This window comes from Chaetura pelagica, unplaced genomic scaffold, assembly GCF_000747805.2.
Source record: "Chaetura pelagica isolate M959 unplaced genomic scaffold, ChaPel_1.0 scaffold314, whole genome shotgun sequence".
NCBI classification, from domain to species: Eukaryota; Metazoa; Chordata; class Aves; order Apodiformes; family Apodidae; genus Chaetura; species Chaetura pelagica.
This window is the reverse complement of record NW_009953218.1, coordinates 873,364-892,059: the sequence shown is the minus strand read 5'-3', so window position 1 is coordinate 892,059 and position 18,696 is coordinate 873,364. Positions and strand designations below refer to the sequence as shown.

General features: G+C 40.4%; 1 protein-coding gene across 1 annotated transcript in view; it reads left to right on the top strand.

Moving 5' to 3' along the window:
* Positions 1–470: 470 nt before the first annotated feature.
* MYRFL (myelin regulatory factor-like) overlaps positions 471–18,696 on the top strand; it is a 44,460-nt gene continuing 26,234 nt past the window's right edge. Inside the window, exons 1-5 of the mRNA XM_009997760.1 lie at positions 471–516; positions 4,859–4,949; positions 10,721–10,788; positions 10,882–11,013; positions 14,586–14,733. Of these exons, the coding sequence (XP_009996062.1) occupies positions 471–516; positions 4,859–4,949; positions 10,721–10,788; positions 10,882–11,013; positions 14,586–14,733 (485 nt within the window). The remainder of the gene's footprint in view (positions 517–4,858; positions 4,950–10,720; positions 10,789–10,881; positions 11,014–14,585; positions 14,734–18,696) is intronic.

Genomic DNA, 18,696 nt, shown 5'->3' with positions numbered 1-18,696 from the left:
TCTTGAACCTCGTACAACTGACCACGGCATACAATGAAAGTGGTGGCTTTGCTCTTGCATCTTTTATTATTATTGCTTTAATCCATAGCATTAATTACATCACCTGTGTGAAAGTACAGAGACAAGATAAGTAGTTTTTATTACTGCATTTTTTTTGCGCATGTGTAATTATGCTTAATGCTGGGACCAAAGGTCCTTAAAAGAACAACATAAAACATACTGAATGGAAGAACACACATCACCTTCATCTTGCCTCAAAAGCCTTGTCAGATTCTTCATATGTAGCAAAGCATAGCCCTGGCTCTAGTTATAGTGGAGTGAAATCAGCTGGGACAAAGTAATTGAAACCTCTGGCAAAACTATGGTGTGTTCCTTGGTACGTTCATAATCACCTGGAAGAGAGACGGTGTATTTTTCTCAGTGGGACTCTTCAAGCAGTAGAAAAAGCAAAACACTTCTACTGGCTGTTCATGGACGTGGTGGGAGAAAATGAGGCCTTGCAGCAGTTCTTTGAAGGTAAGAGTTTAGTTTTAAGAGACAGTCTTAGCAATTTTGTGAGGCAGGGAAAATAGAGTAATTTGGGGTTAAGTGAAGAAGGAGGGAGGAAGAAGAGGAGCTCCAAACCCCAAAGGTATGTTTACACAGGGCTATCGTGTAAAGGGAATACCAGAATGAAATCATACAAATGGTGCAGATGTATTGCAGTGCTTTGCACTTTGGCCAGTAGAGCAGCAGGAAGGTGGACCCAGCAGAGCCTGCAGCACCGCCATGGTAATTGCCAAGAAAGAAAGCCAGAAAGTGGTTGAGGTCTCCATGCAATTTATCACTACTGAAATAATAGCAATTTTCATGAGCTTGGCTAGCTCCCTCTCTGCTCTGTCATACCATGCCAGGTGAAAGAGGGTTTTCTTTCCACTAATATCGTTCTTCTGAAATGGCCTGATTATAATTGGTAAAATGCTAATTGTTGCTGTATCCTTGGGATCCTTCAGAGAAGGATGAAACGGTTGGTTGTCGGAAGGTACACTGAGGTGTCTGAAATATGTGTGTTTGGTCTCAGGGCTCTCTGTGACCTAAAGAAGGCTCTCAGTGGAATTGCCACCTCTCTGTATACTCATGCTCCTGGAACATGAGCATCCTCCTTTAATATCAGGAAATGATCAGTTTAGTATAGATTTTTAGTCAGCACTAGAAGTTTGTCAGAATATGTTATGTGTTGGGGACTGAATTTATAGCTGCAGAATAAGCACCCTAATAGCCTGCTTATTTGGGTACTCCAAAAGTGATGGCTTTGTGGTTCAAGCCAAATCAAAAACTGTTGTGACTTTGTCTAAAATAGCTGCTCTGTTAAGGACAAAACTTACTGCACAGAGTTTCTGGTTCTCTCTCCCCCATCCTTCACCCTGCATTTGGGTGCTGTTGAAAAAGAGGCAGATGATTTAAATGCCATCATGTGTAAGGAACTACATGGAAGTGTTGGGAGAATTAATTGAGGGATTGAAACTGTTTGCTACAGAAGTGTAGAGTATAAAGTGAAGCTCAGGAGCCAGGTGATAAACCTCACGGCTGGAGGGAAGGAGGGGATGTCTGCCAAAGAGAGAGGTGAAGCAAGCAACTGTCAGATTAGGAGGCTGGAGCTCAGACTATTCCTTGGGAGCCTGGGGCTGGGAACAGGGACAGGCCGGGAGAGAACTGACAGGGAAGCAGAAGCCAGTGGCAGAACTGGCAGGTTTCAGACTTGAGATTGAAGGAGACAGCAGAATATATAAAATTTATGAAGAAACAGGAAAAATGCCACCATATGCTGCCTACGACTGCAGTCTCTGTTCTGCAAACAACAGTGTACGAAACCCCATCACAATATTGTCTTGGCCCTTCATCCTCATCAGTTTCATGGGTAGCTGGCAATCCCCTGCACGGTGACACTGAAGCTGTGCAGTGCAGACACAGTGCAGACTGTCCCCTGAGCTGTCTGGGCATGCTGCAGTGTGGAGTGTGGACTGGGAGCAGAGATCCCCCAGCATAAGCAGATAAAGGCTGCTGACTCCGCACACCCTCCGGCAGCTCTTAGCCAGGCAGGTGTGTGTGCGCAGGGGCCTCAGCAGGGCTTCTCCACCCACCTCCACGCTGCTCTCTGCTCCTGCAGCCACCTAACACCCAGGTGAGAAACTGCCTTGCTGTGCTACCTGTATACAGTACTACCTGTACCTATTAAGTACTTACTGTGGTCAGATGCCTGTGAAATGGATGCCACAATTTTAAATAAATTTGCATACGCTTCATCGGCTCCTCCTCTGCTGAAACGGATGCCAATATAAGCACATGGTGCCACAGACCTGGAAAGTACATTCAGAAAGGAAGCAGGAGGTTTTGCAGGGCAGCCAAACTTACTGGCTCTTCCGTGCACTTGTACTGTGAACTTTGATTAGTGGCAGCCTGTCTTCCTCCTTGTGAACTTCCTTCCTCTCCCAGCACAGAATTACTTACTCTTTCCTTCTCCTGTAACTGTTTATGCAAAATGGAGAGATTAAGAGGGGATGATACATATTGCTGTTGTCATCACTTAAACCAGATCTCATCTCTGGACATATTAAAGGCTCTGTCCTTGTTTCATTAAAAGCTGTACTTCAAAATAGCTTGCCTCTGACCTTGCTCAAAATAAGGAATTTCTGGGTTTGTGGTACTGGAAAAACACTTGGTATCTGAGCTCTGGCCTCACATTAATAACAAAATTGTATCAGACTCCACACCTGGAGTATTGCATCCAGTTTTGGGCACCTCAATTCAAGAGTGATATCAAGGTGCTGGAGTGAGTACAGAGGAGGGCAACGAAGCTGGTGGAAGGCCTAGAGAATAAATCTTATGAAGAATGCTTGAAGGAGCTGGGAATGTTTAGTTTGAGAAAGAGGAGGCTGAGGGGAGACCTCATCAGTCTCTACAACTACTTGAAAGGACATTGTAGAGAGGTTGGTGCTGGTCTCTTTCCACAGGTAATTAGCGACAGAACAAGAGGGAATGGCTTCAAGCTGCAGCAGGGGAGGTTTAGACTGGACATTAAGAAATTTTTTTTCACAAAAAGAGTGGTCAGACACTGGGATAGGCTGCCTGAGGAGGTGGTTCAGCCACCATCCCTGGATGTGTTTAAGGGTCGTTTGGATGTGGTGTCAGTGGAGATGGTTTAGGGTAGAACATCGTAAAGTAGGGATGATGGTTGGACTCAGTGATCCCAAGGGTCTTTTCCAATCTGAATAGGTCTATGATTCTGTGAAGGGCAGGAAATTTGAACAAGAGGAACAGCGGGGTAAAAGGAAGAGAAGGTGATTGAACAATTTTCCTTTGGTACTACATTAGCAAAAGGAGGAATGTTTGAGATTCAAGGGGTATTTGGCCCAAATTCAGACATGCAGAACGAAAATAGGAGAATCTAAGAAGTCAGAGGAAGGCTGCTAAGGAAAGCCTGTCTCTTGTGTACTCTCAAGCTGCTTTTGCAAAATGCTTTGCTGCTGCTTCGAGACTTTCCATGTTACCATTTTGCTGAGGCAAGTAAGCATGCTGTATGTTCTCTGATATGCAGAGGACAGGTCCATACACAACACCAATGCTGGCATGCACGAATCTGTGAGTAGCACACCTGCAAGTTGGTGTCTCAGTGAAAGGCAGCCAAAATGAAATCTGCAGCAGAGATAAGCCCACGGTGCCCAGATTAATCTGCAGTCACAAAGCAATTTAGGAGATGTTTATTGACAATGTGAATTTATGCATTAAGACAGATACATGAGGGAATTCTGTGCAAGGTGGTTGAAGTAGATTTTTAGATGCTGCTTGCAGTTAAATAATGTCTAAACAATGAATCAAGAAGGAACCGTGTCAGACAGACACCAGGAAAAAAAACAATACATGTTATGATATGACTTCTTACTGTGCACATGTCTGAGGAAAGTACAGTGAGAAGAAAGTAAAAGCACCATAGGATTCTATGATTCTGTGATAGGCAGTTACTGCTCCAGGGCTCAGGGACAACGATTAACCTTTTGTGTTCCCTCACTCTGCTCCAGAGCTGAAGGACTGGTTGGTGCCAGTGCCCGTGCCTGAGCCAGGCAGCTCCTGCTTTGCAGAATTGTCCATTTTATTTTGTATAGTAGTGGGGCAGAGACCTGCACTAGGAAAAGCAGTAACTCAAGCCTCCTTATCTTGTTTGCTTTCTGACTGGCCACACCCATTTTTATGGCAGTCTTGCTGGGGAGGTGAGGAGCCTACAGAGCAGTTCTACTTGGCTTTTTTAGAGAGTGAGTTCCGGCTGACTGTCTAAAGAAGTTGTCATGAATTCCAGAGACTTTATAATAATAAAATCTGTTTATAGCCTTCAGTTACCAAGCAACAAAGGACAAAGTACAGAACCTTTCCATTTGTTAATACATTTAATGTGTCCGTGGGCTGTTTTTTGGGGGGAGAATAAAAGGAAGCCACCAATTCCTGTAATATTTCTGAAGTTTCATTTTTGCTTTCTTAATAAGAGTATGAAGTTACCTTCAAAACCTTTTTTTTCCAGTTGCAGGCTGGGGCCCTCCACCCTCTTGCTGTGGTAATCCAGTGAAGACTTAATGCCAGGCATGAACTGGAGCTGTGTTGCCATTTCCAACTTCTCCCCCACATCCTCTTTCACCCTGCATTTCCCATCATTCTTTATCCCAGAGACACCAAAACAAGAAGCAAAACCCACCTTATTACACACAAGGCATGATGGATTTGGTTGTCCTTTGTGTAGGAGACTGGGCAGCATTAGCTAGCCTGAAGCACTGATGATTCCCTCCAAATGCCACTCACATGATTTCTGTCTTTTTGACATTTTTACTTTTAGGTCAAGACATTCATGGAACCTTGGAGAATCCCATGGTGGATACAACTATGTTGGAAGAATTCATCAGCAGTGATGTAGAGCTTGGAACTTCGTAAGTGTTACAGGAACATGTACTTCCATTCCTTAGTAGCTTCTCTTAAGTGGTTTTAATTTGTGCCATAACAAAATCTGAATGCAATGGTCAGACCTGAAATCTGAGTTGCAAGAGGATTAGGGCTCTCTTGGTATTGGTACTTACTTGAAGCTGTATAAGAATACTTGGAAAAATTAATTACAGACAGTAATGGAAGTATGGTCATCTTGTAGTTCCAACAGCATAAATGATAATGAAGTCTGGGATAATTCATAACTGTTAAGCTAATTGTGGCATTAAATGCAAAGATGTTATTTTAACATTTCTGTAAGTGCTAGTTTAGTGTTTACATACAGAGTAAGTGATGTGAGACTAATGTGTAATACATTGAGAGATTAATGTAAACTTCCCAGTTTGAGGGAAGCAGGGCTATTCTTGTGACCCTAATGCTTCATTCAGAACAGAGAAACTGTCCATTAATCTCTCCTGAGACTAACTTTAAGACATACAAAGATGCATAATGTAAAGGGTCATGATCAAGGGTAGAAAGTTATGCAGCATGGATCTATCACAGTCTTCAAACAGAACTCTTTCATCTAGACAACTGTCAGATGACTTGTTCAGTGCAATGTTCTTGCACTTGCCAAGAACCACAGCAAGAGGCAATGTTTTAAAAATAATTAAACATGGGATTTTTCATTCTGGACACACTTGACAGCACATAAATTTACTTACAGTAGGCTAAATAGCATTCTACCTTTTCTAAATCATGAATAATGAATTGAGTCTCTCTTCCCACAGTATACAAGTAAAGAAGAATGAAGAAGTTGCTGTATATAAATATACATAACTTTTTTTAGAGTAACCAAACATGTATTGGGTAAAATATTATTGAAATTCTGTGTGACAACTTTAAAATACTATACTTCTGCTTTTATGCACAAAACATAGCAGTAATACAAATGTGTATGTATATATTCTACTACATAGCTTAGCTATGTTAGGTATTATAGTTGCAGTGCTACAAAGTATTTACGTGCAAGGAAATAATCTGTAAAGCTATTACAGGCTCAGCAGGATTTTACACTGATACTAGAGTAATACTTCATTAATTATGGGATTGAGAACATTTCCTGAATCATCAGATCTCTAAAAGTAAAATTACAAAGTATTTGCCTGTATTGCAGACTATCTGCATAAACAGAATGGAATCTCATAAAGAAACTTGTCAAAATGTGTCAAAGGAGAAAAAATATTAAAAGCCTCCATATATATAAATCTATAAATATATAAAATACAGATCAACATAATGGCATGAGCAATACTGAATGGAGAAAACAATTAAAAGGGTGCTGTTACCACGAAGGTCTTGGGTGCATCTCTAAGTGTCCATTAAAGATCATCTTCCATGAGACAGGCCATTGGTGTTACATTTGTTCTCCTTTTACACCACATGTGAAGCACCATGTGATTTCCTTATCTTTTCCTGCAGTAGTAGGAAGATACTCTTGAGCAGTGAAAGGAGAAAAAGGGTTGCATGTCCTTTCCTAAGCAGTAATTTAATTGATGTACAATTTAATTGATATTTAATTCCTAAGCAGTCATTTAATTGATATATGTCTGCAAATCAAAAGAATTTAAACGACTGAACATTTTTTCCTTGAAAAGCACAACACCAGTTTCAGTTAAGTTTTCATGTGGAGACATCTCCCTGCTACCTCTGTACTTTATGAGTACTTTCTTTGTCCTATAAAATACTTGCCTTTTACTGAAATGCTCTCACTTGAAGCAGAAATTGAGTACTCAAGGCAGCATTTGAAATCAGGAACATTAACTGAATGTGTAGAATGGAAGTTTTAGACTTTTATGGATGTATATTTTTAAATTTTACAAGGCACATTTAGAACTCAGTATCTATAGATCAAGTATCCCACAACAAAAAAATAATTTAGGAGTTTACCAACTCTCTGTTCAAAGTTGAAAACTGTGTTTACAGTGGTAGACATGATATTTAAAAGCATCAGAAGAAATGCTTTTAAGGAAATAAAAGATTATTCTAATGTGGAATTTTTTTGTTTATTTTTTAAGAGTAATTGTGTAGTTGAAGCTAACCCAAAATGCAATGTTGTGGATGTGGCATGTTAGAAAATCAGCAGCAATACCATTATGACAGGAAAATATGTCACAAGTCACAGGCTGTGACCAAGAACAAAATTGTTCTCTCTTGTGCCATCCAAACTCAGAAATACAACATCTGAAGTAGAAATAGTAGAATTAAAATCAAGTGATGGAAATTTTCCATTGATGCTTCAAAATATTTGCCGTGCATGAGGGAAGATGTGTTCTCTGAATATGAGGGTGTCTGTTTAAGCAATTTTGTTTTATTCAACTTCTGCCAGAACACTTGGCCTTAGTAAAGCAGGTGTGCCTCACTAAACGTCTCCCTTCTTTCATCTACTCTATCATTTTTAGCCTAACATGCATTGTAGCTACTTGTTTTTAGAGCAGCACAAGAAAAGGTTTCTTTCACTACATGAAAGACATTGAGTTGCTGAAGCGAGTTCAGAGAAGGGCAACCAAGGGTGAAGGGGCTGGAGAACAAGGCCTATGAGTAGAGGCTGAGGGAATTGGGGTTGTTTAGTTTGGAGCAGGCTGAAGGGGAGACCTCATTGCTCTCTACAACTACCTGAAGGGAGGTTGCAGGGAGGTGAGTCTTGGCCTCTTCTCTCAAGTAAATAACAATAAGACCAGAGGAAATGACCTGAAGTTGCGCCAGGGGAGTTTTAGACTAGATATTAGATATTAGGAAGAATTTATTTACTGAAAGAGTGGTCAGGCACTGGAATGGGCTGCCCAGGGAGGTGGTGGAGTCACCATTCCTGGAGGTATTGAAAAAACATGTAGATGAAGTACTTCAGGACGTGCTCTAGTAGTGGTCTTTTCCAACCATGACAATTCTGTGATTCACTTTCTGCTTGAAAATCAGGAGAAAGCTGCTCAGTAAAATATGGGCTGGTATGTTCTTGAACAGAGCAGTGTGCCTGGAGTTCTTTAGGCAAGAATCCTGGGAGATCACGTTTTCAGATATTTACCTGCTTCAGTAACAAAAACCAGTGAACACTAAAAATAACTTGTTTGGCTTTCCATGTTGACCTCTCCCAAGCAGGTGTGCAAAAACATAAATCTTTCCTTCTTGACTATAAGGCTTGGCACAGAGGTGGCTGTGGATCACGTGGAATTTCTTGATTCCCAGCCAGGATTCCTCTCTCATGCTTCTAGTCTCTTGTAATGACTGTTAGACCTTAACAGAATGGAATCTCATAAAGAAACTTGTCAAAATGTGTCAAAGGAGAAAAAATATTAAAAGCCTCCATATATATAAATCTATAAATATATAAAATACAGATCAACATAATGGCATGAGCAATACTGAATGGAGAAAACAATTAAAAGGGTGCTGTTACCACGAAGGTCTTGGGTGCATCTCTAAGTGTCCATTAAAGATCATCTTCCATGAGACAGGCCATTGGTGTTACATTTGTTCTCCTTTTACACCACATGTGAAGCACCATGTGATTTCCTTATCTTTTCCTGCAGTAATAGGAAGATACTCTTGAGCAGTGAAAGGAGAAAAAGGGTTGCATGTCCTTTCCTAAGCAGTAATTTAATTGATGTACAATTTAATTGATATTTAATTCCTAAGCAGTCATTTAATTGATATATGTCTGCAAATCAAAAGAATTTAAACGACTGAACATTTTTTCCTTGAAAAGCACAACACCAGTTTCAGTTAAGTTTTCATGTGGAGACATCTCCCTGCTACCTCTGTACTTTATGAGTACTTTCTTTGTCCTATAAAATACTTGCCTTTTACTGAAATGCTCTCACTTGAAGCAGAAATTGAGTACTCAAGGCAGCATTTGAAATCAGGAACATTAACTGAATGTGTAGAATGGAAGTTTTAGACTTTTATGGATGTATATTTTTAAATTTTACAAGGCACATTTAGAACTCAGTATCTATAGATCAAGTATCCCACAACAAAAAAATAATTTAGGAGTTTACCAACTCTCTGTTCAAAGTTGAAAACTGTGTTTACAGTGGTAGACATGATATTTAAAAGCATCAGAAGAAATGCTTTTAAGGAAATAAAAGATTATTCTAATGTGGAATTTTTTTGTTTATTTTTTAAGAGTAATTGTGTAGTTGAAGCTAACCCAAAATGCAATGTTGTGGATGTGGCATGTTAGAAAATCAGCAGCAATACCATTATGACAGGAAAATATGTCACAAGTCACAGGCTGTGACCAAGAACAAAATTGTTCTCTCTTGTGCCATCCAAACTCAGAAATACAACATCTGAAGTAGAAATAGTAGAATTAAAATCAAGTGATGGAAATTTTCCATTGATGCTTCAAAATATTTGCCGTGCATGAGGGAAGATGTGTTCTCTGAATATGAGGGTGTCTGTTTAAGCAATTTTGTTTTATTCAACTTCTGCCAGAACACTTGGCCTTAGTAAAGCAGGTGTGCCTCACTAAACGTCTCCCTTCTTTCATCTACTCTATCATTTTTAGCCTAACATGCATTGTAGCTACTTGTTTTTAGAGCAGCACAAGAAAAGGTTTCTTTCACTACATGAAAGACATTGAGTTGCTGAAGCGAGTTCAGAGAAGGGCAACCAAGGGTGAAGGGGCTGGAGAACAAGGCCTATGAGTAGAGGCTGAGGGAATTGGGGTTGTTTAGTTTGGAGCAGGCTGAAGGGGAGACCTCATTGCTCTCTACAACTACCTGAAGGGAGGTTGCAGGGAGGTGAGTCTTGGCCTCTTCTCTCAAGTAAATAACAATAAGACCAGAGGAAATGACCTGAAGTTGCGCCAGGGGAGTTTTAGACTAGATATTAGATATTAGGAAGAATTTATTTACTGAAAGAGTGGTCAGGCACTGGAATGGGCTGCCCAGGGAGGTGGTGGAGTCACCATTCCTGGAGGTATTGAAAAAACATGTAGATGAAGTACTTCAGGACGTGCTCTAGTAGTGGTCTTTTCCAACCATGACAATTCTGTGATTCACTTTCTGCTTGAAAATCAGGAGAAAGCTGCTCAGTAAAATATGGGCTGGTATGTTCTTGAACAGAGCAGTGTGCCTGGAGTTCTTTAGGCAAGAATCCTGGGAGATCACGTTTTCAGATATTTACCTGCTTCAGTAACAAAAACCAGTGAACACTAAAAATAACTTGTTTGGCTTTCCATGTTGACCTCTCCCAAGCAGGTGTGCAAAAACATAAATCTTTCCTTCTTGACTATAAGGCTTGGCACAGAGGTGGCTGTGGATCACGTGGAATTTCTTGATTCCCAGCCAGGATTCCTCTCTCATGCTTCTAGTCTCTTGTAATGACTGTTAGACCTTAACTGTCTTTCCATCTTGTAGTCCCTGGACCTCTGCACCTGCTCCCTGTAATTCTTCCACAGGATGTCTCAAGGTGCTGTGCTATGCTGGGCCCAGCAGCCATGGTGCAGGAAGGGACAACTCTGTCAGGACATCTCTGTGCTGGGACATCTTTATGCTGGGACACCAGCACAGCCCTGTATCATCTGCTGATCCACATGTCCCAGGACAGAGATGTCCCAGTGGAGAGTTGGCAGTGGAGAGTTGTCCTAGACCCCCATGGTAAGCAATATTTCCTGAAGAGCACGTGGTGGTCTCCCTCCAGCTGCTTTCAGCATTGCCTTGTGGTCATCATCCCTGTCTCTTCCCAGTAGAAATTAAAATCTCTTCTTCATTCCTAGGCAAAGCCAGTTGCCAGACTCCCCACCAGATTCTGGATCGGAACCGTGTTCTCCACCGCAGCTCCAGAGTAGGTCACATCATTTGTCTTCTCCCAAGCTTATAGAAAGGTCTCCAGCTCCCCTTCTTTCTTCTTAATTTCTTATCTGTTTACTTCTTACAGGACCATGGTATGACACAATGTGGCCCAGTGGCCTGCAGCCTCCACTCCCGTGCCCACCTGCCATGGGTCCCAGCAAGCTTCCCTGCAGGTTCCTGGAGACTTACTCTGACCCCAATGCCAGTGGACATCCCTGTACCCTCCCTCAAGGCTCCTGCCTGAAGACAGAAAATCCTGTGGCTCCTTGGAATAATTCTACACCCTCCAGCTGTTTGGGTTTTAATTATTCATACTTTCAGCCAAATGCATCTCAGATTTCCAGGTAAATGATAAAGTTTTTATGCAGACAATGAGACAGAGGAAAAAAAGTAGGGCTGGTAGAAGGCTCAAGATAGGTGTTAACGTCTTCGTGTTTGTAGGGATTTCCACAGGATGGCAGTATTTAGACATGTTTGAGACACTTGTGGTTGAGGGTTCTTCAAATATCTTGGTGGAAGTCCAGATTGGAAATAAGAATTTCAATTTTTAAAATGTTAGAAGGCTAGAGAAGGATCAACAGATGCTTCATAACCGGATTATAAAAAACATTCAGGTGTTTCACAATACGAATTGCAGGGATTTGTCCATAAGGACCGTGTAAGTGTTCTGATGAGTGGCATGAGGGAGAACAATAATATTGCCATATCTGTGTAAGCAAGTGAAATGGTATTCGTGTATCATTCATAGAGCATGCATTATTTATCTGCCATATTCCCTCACCAGCATGTTGTGGATGATTAATTATTGAAAATACACTTGGTAGTGCAGGCATCCAACCATGATACCTTGTAAGAATGAATTGACTGATCCATGCCAGATGGGGACACCGTTGGTTATGGGGAGATAAATGTGAATTCATCAGCGTTAGTCCTGGGCTTGCAGATGCTCTGTCCCTGTCTCCTCTTCTGCACAGAACTCAATTACATGTTAGGTGTGATGGGGGTACAGGAAGCTGCATCTGGGATTCTCAGCAAAGCTCTTTGTGTTCTCTCTTTGTTTTTCCAGTAGAAGTGGCTAGATAGTAAAACCAGTAATACTTTAGTTATTGGAACTTAAGGTACAAAGTACCTCCTAACCAAATGTGGAACTTTTGAACAAACCCAGAACAAGAATAACAATGTGGTGGGCAGGCTTTTCTTCTGCTCATGGAAAACCTTAGTTTGAGTATGTACTGGGCCTGACTGAGACCTTGAGTTTGGCTTGTTTTTTCCCCCAACAAAAAGTAGTGACCATCTGTTAGGATATTTTGTCTTACATTTTACAATATCAAAACTTTGGAACAAGTTTTTTTACCTTTGCAAAAAAGCACATTTTTTGAAACATCATTTTCTGGGAAAGGGGAAAACAATTCCCCATCAGTTTCCCCTTGAGATCTCTTTGTTAATGCATTAGTTTAACTGTTAATAGTGTTTTCTGTGTAAGAAAGAAAGTGAGTTTATGCTTGGTGCAATACAATTATTCTAAATAAATCTGTGATCTTAGTGCAAATGCCAGGAGACAATAAAACTGTGCTACATATGCTCTGTGTAATGTTTAAAAAAGAGATCAACTTCTTTGTTAATATAAAATAAAAAATAGACTAATTTATGTTTTGGAAGAAAAAACTAAATTTTAAAATTAAAATTAAATTTTAAAGGGCCAACAGCAATCTCCTCCCTCCATCAAATCTGAATTTGTGTGACAAAACAGTTAGAAAGAGACAGCTGGATATTCTTCTTTTATGGTTCTGTAATACCTGTATTTATAATTATAAATGACTAACGTATCATGTGTTCTCAAAAAGTTTTTCTGCAGCATCAAGCAAAAAAAGGAAGCTCTCACAATTGCTGGGAGATGCCAGTGATTCTTCAGTCCAATTTCAGGACTCCAGACAAGGTAAGAAACTCTGTGAAGATGAAATGTGATGTTTCATACAATAGACAAGTAAATATTTTAAGAGTATGACTCTGAGCAGGTGGCAGTGTTAACAGTCTGTACTATGCTACAGTACAAAGGATTTTACCTTTTTAGTGTTTTTGAAAACCAGGACCTATTTTTATTTTGCAAAGCGAGAAGAAGTTTTAGGGGTTTATATTTCTTGGGGACTCTCTGGGCAAAATATTCTCCTCTTCTCTGTGGGTGAGCTGGCAGTACACAGATGATACCATCCTCTGCTGAATTTGCTGGGCACTAAATTGATTAGGCAAAAGAACCATCTTGGGTCAGCTTAGTAGGGAATTAATGTGGTGGATGAGCAAAGAGATTGCAGTTTCCCTTTATCACCTCAATCCATATTTTTTTCTACAAAGTGCATCCATGTGCATGCGGGTATTTCCCCTCCCTCTCCCCAAATTAATTTGATTCATTGTTTCACTAAGATAAAAATGCTAAGCTTATACCAGTTGATACAAAAGAGCTTATCAGGCATGTACAGAAATGGATCAGCTTCTGTGAAGTGTGAGGCTCCCTGTGAATGAGCAGTTTGTAATGAAGGTCTGTTATTGGAAATCTGAGAGTTGCTTGTTATTTCTTTGGAGTAAGTTATTTTTAAGCATTAAATCAATCTTTTAGAACACTTTTAATGAGTAGCAACTGGATTTAGTAGTTTACTTACCCATTGGTATCTTTTACTTGATCAGTGTTTCTTGGTTGTGAGTCGTCCTCTATGTCTACCACTGCTGGAAAGAGATGAACAGACACTTCTATATCTAAAATTGCTGTTGCTGTTTTTAATACATAAAGACACAGCTTTGAAATATGCTTTCCTTGGGAGTCACTGTTAATAAAATCTCACAGAAAAGAACACAGCCATTGGTAAAAATGGCATGGGGATAATTTAGAAAGGCAGTGCTAATTTAATTACTGTGGGGTTTTTTATATATATTTTTCACTCTGCTACATGTCAGAAGCATTGAATTGCAAATGAAGGTTGGGTCTGAAATGATTCTGTCTTGCTGTGCTGCTACTGGCTATGGACAGATCTCAGCTTATATGCTCAATGACTTATTTTCTCCTGTCCTTACTGCACTCCATTTATCTGTCCCTCTTATCACATTCTCCTTTGACTTCATAGAATGTGTGATACGACAGAGAATTATGGTTGACCCTGTCTATCTCAGAATGTATAGTCAAAAAATGTTAACCGGTCATCCAGATATAGTGGTGAATGTGCCTGCTATTGGAAGACTCTGCTTCCTGCTCTGGAACCAAGTAGTCTGTTGGAGCATACTCAGTTTAAACGTGTAGTAGAAAAAATGGGAAACATATGTAATTATTTTGCTTAATTGCTTCTTGCAGTGTTGCATAAAATACTTTTCTTTCTTTCTTTCTTTCTTTCTTTCTTTCTTTCTTTCTTTCTTTCTTTCTTTCTTTCTTTCTTTCTTTCTTTCTTTCTTTCTTTCTTTCTTTCTTTCTTTTTCTTTCTTTCTGTCTGTCTGTCTGTCTGTCTGTCTAAACCTTTCCCCAGAGTTCTCTTCATCGTTTTGGAGGGAATAAAAATAGGAAGTGCTATTTGTGTACTGTTTTGCAAATCAGGAAAAATGAAAAATTTATTTTCTAGGGCAAGGGAATAAAAGAATATAACACAATATTTTGGAGTAACTGTAAAGGGCAATTGGATTTAAATATATGCAATATATTTGTGCTTTATATGTATGTTTATGCATGTAAATATATTTATAAAAATGTTTCTGCAGGATTTTCTGGCTAGTCACAAAAGTAATAACTGAATTGTCACAATCTCTCTACAGCAAATGTTAAGGACTGTGCTGCTGAAGTGCAAGAATATGACAGTGATGGACAGAATGGAGCTTTGGAAAAATGCTGTCAAGCTTTAACGTGGCAACCATATCAAACTTCTCAGTGGAACAGCTTATTTAACGCTAATTATGAAAAACTGTAAGCACTGGTGTTTGCACTTGAAAAAAAGGGGTTTCCTGGGTTTTTTGTTGCTGGTATTGTAGTTTTGTAGAAATTAATGGTACATTTGGCATTCGTTTTTCTTACTGAAAGTAAGACTGGAGAAGGAGGAATAGCAGGCAGAATGGTATATGAGTCTGTAAATGTATCTCATAAGCAGAACCTTAAACACTGGTTGAAATTCATGTCATATTTTCTGACTTCTCTTTAGGGATTTAGAGTCAAAACAAAAATGAGTTAACTTAAAATGCCTGTTAATTTTCTTTTTGAAGCATACTGGGGCAAGTAATTACTAAACATATGGCACCTTTCCCTCTAATGGCCTAAGAGATGGAAGAGAAATGGAATTAGAGTATACCTGAGTTACTTCTGGGCTCGTATCACCTAAGTCGAAGTAACTATAGACACACACACACACACACAAACAAACAAATATATATAACATGCAACTCTTCAGTCGAAGATTGAGAGTTTTTCTGTATAAATCAGAACTCTAAATATTTCTTTTGTTAGATGATCTGGCAAAGATAATTTCAAGTTCACTTTACATCCCTGGTTTTTCCCTGTTCTAGTATTTAGGGAATGAACCCTTTGACAAAAGCCATTCTACAGTCTCTACTCCGCAAGTCTTAAATAATATAGTAAATTTTAATTTTCCTCCAGCCCAACCTGCTAAAAGCACTCATGGGAGTTTGGAGCATGTCAGTGCCATTGCTGGACAGTGACGTTCCTTGTGTGTGCACAGCGTGATAAGGGGCAGCACACGTCTTACTGAATCCCACACAACCCTTCCCCTAGGGTGTTGATGTGACAAGGGAGCACACAGCTCATTGCTCACACCTTTCTATTCCTTGGGAGCTGGATGGGCCAAGAAACCTCCAGTTGTGTTTGTGATGTGAGTTTTCACTGAATGGAAGGGGCTTCCAGCTCTTGTTATGCTTTCAGTCAATGACTGAAAGAGCTGTGAGCTGGTGGTGGGTGATTGTCTTCCTGCTGCTACCCAATTGTTTGCCAGTCCATATACACTTAAAATTGAAGTTTCAGATACACGTTTCCTGGTCCCTTGTGACAACAAACACAATGTGATGCTGAGTATTAAAGCATCCAAATAAATGTAGCGATAGGGGAGTAATGGCTGGAAGAGGGTAGAGAGTAGATTTTGGTTAGACATTAGGAAGAAATTCTTAATTTGGAGACATTGGAACAGGTTTCCCAGGGAGGCTGTGAATGCCTAATCCTCAGAAGTGTTCAAGGTCAAGTTGGATGGGGCTTTGAGCAACCTGGTCTAGTTGTAGGTGTCCCTGTCCATGCAGGAGGGTTGGATCTAGATGATCTTTAAGGTCCGTTTCAACAAGAAATACTTGGTGATTTTATGATTCTATGTACCAATCCCATTGCTGTGGAAGGGGACTGAGATATTTTATGCAGAGGAAGTAACTGTTACTTTTAAGTGAGGCCAGTGGCAGTGCCTTTGTTCCAAGGTACACTATATTTCCAGTGCAGCGCACGGATTGTCTCAGTAGTGATACTGTGTTCTGTTAGCTTAAAGAGTCATGTGCTTATTACTGCTTAGTGTAGATGCATTGGTACTGTACCTTGAAATTGTCATGCCCACTTTAAGGACATTTATCAGGTTAACTAATATTTTCCATTTTATTAATCCAATATTTTAACCTTTTGATTATTTCATTTTCACTTCAAAATGCTGTTGGTTGAGATTGATTCACTAGAAGAGGTTACTCTTACCATTGATTGTGCCCTGCATTGTATCTGCTGGGCACTTTTTTAGCTCCATGCTGCATTACTACATTGATGGAGCACACAGCTCATTGCTCACACCTTTCTATTCCTTGGGAGCTGGATGGGCCAAGAAACCTCCAGTTGTGTTTGTGATGTGAGTTTTCACTGAATGGAAGGGGCTTCCAGCTCTTGTTATGCTTTCAGTCAATGACTGAAAGAGCTGTGAGCTGGTGGTGGGTGATTGTCTTCCTGCTGCTACCCAATTGTTTGCCAGTCCATATACACTTAAAATTGAAGTTTCAGATACACGTTTCCTGGTCCCTTGTGACAACAAACACAATGTGATGCTGAGTATTAAAGCATCCAAATAAATGTAGCGATAGGGGAGTAATGGCTGGAAGAGGGTAGAGAGTAGATTTTGGTTAGACATTAGGAAGAAATTCTTAATTTGGAGACATTGGAACAGGTTTCCCAGGGAGGCTGTGAATGCCTAATCCTCAGAAGTGTTCAAGGTCAAGTTGGATGGGGCTTTGAGCAACCTGGTCTAGTTGTAGGTGTCCCTGTCCATGCAGGAGGGTTGGATCTAGATGATCTTTAAGGTCCGTTTCAACAAGAAATACTTGGTGATTTTATGATTCTATGTACCAATCCCATTGCTGTGGAAGGGGACTGAGATATTTTATGCAGAGGAAGTAACTGTTACTTTTAAGTGAGGCCAGTGGCAGTGCCTTTGTTCCAAGGTACACTATATTTCCAGTGCAGCGCACGGATTGTCTCAGTAGTGATACTGTGTTCTGTTAGCTTAAAGAGTCATGTGCTTATTACTGCTTAGTGTAGATGCATTGGTACTGTACCTTGAAATTGTCATGCCCACTTTAAGGACATTTATCAGGTTAACTAATATTTTCCATTTTATTAATCCAATATTTTAACCTTTTGATTATTTCATTTTCACTTCAAAATGCTGTTGGTTGAGATTGATTCACTAGAAGAGGTTACTCTTACCATTGATTGTGCCCTGCATTGTATCTGCTGGGCACTTTTTTAGCTCCATGCTGCATTACTACATTGATTGATAGGACTCGGTTCCAAAGATGTTGTCTGAAGGGTCATATTCTGAATAGAAATAGAAATTTGAAGTGTATTTTGAGTTCGGACACTTATGTGACTATCTAAAAGTTCTTCAAGTTTTACTGTACTGCTTGGTAAGATTGACCATGCTCTGTGCAATCAGATCAAAAAATGTATTTGCTCTTAATTACTGTAAATGGTGTACTTTGACCTAGACAGGCTGGAGAGTTGGGGGCAAGTGTAGAGTTTTGCATCTGGGAAAGAACAACCCCATGGACCAGTACAGGCTGGGGGCTGACCTGCTGGACAACAGTGTAGGAGAAAGGGACCTGGGGGTCCTGGTGGACAGGAGGATGACCATGAGCCAATGGCATCCTGGGGTGCATTAGAAAGGATGTGGTTAGTAGGTCAAGACAGGTTCTCCTCTCCCTCTAATCTGCCTTGGTGAGGGCACATCTGGAATATTGTGTCCAGTTCTGGGCCCCTCAGTTCAAGAACAGGGAACTGCTTGAGAGAGTTCAGTGCAGAGCCACAAAAAGTAAGAAGGGAGTGGAACATTTCCCTTATGAGGAAAGGCTGAGGGAGCTGGGTCTCTTTAGCTTGGAGAAGAGGAGACTGAGGGGTGACCTCATCCATGTTTACAAATATGTAAAGGGTGAGTGTCAGGGAGATGGAGTTAGGCTTTTTTTTCAGTGATGACCAGTGATAGGACAAGGGGCAATGGATGCAAACTGGAGCATAGGAGGTTCCATGTGAATATCAGGAAGAACTTCTTTACTGTGAGAGTGACAGGGCACTGGAACAGGCTGCCCAGAGAGGTTGTGGAGTCTCCTTCTCTGGAGACATTCAAAACCCACCTGGATGCTTTCATGTGTGATGTGCTCTAGGTGACCCTGCTCTGGCAGAGGGGTTGGACCAGATGATCTTTCGAGGTCCCTTCCAACCCCTGAGATTCTGTGATTCTGTGATTCTATGACTTGGAAAATTATAAACTTGGAATTCCTCTTTGGGAGTTGACGTTGCAAACAATTCAACTTGCAAATCTGGAAATGTATACTTTTGCTTCTCAGTTTGCTTGCATGTGTGAGCAAGTACTCTGAAATTGCTTTAAGAATATCAGCTAATAAAATT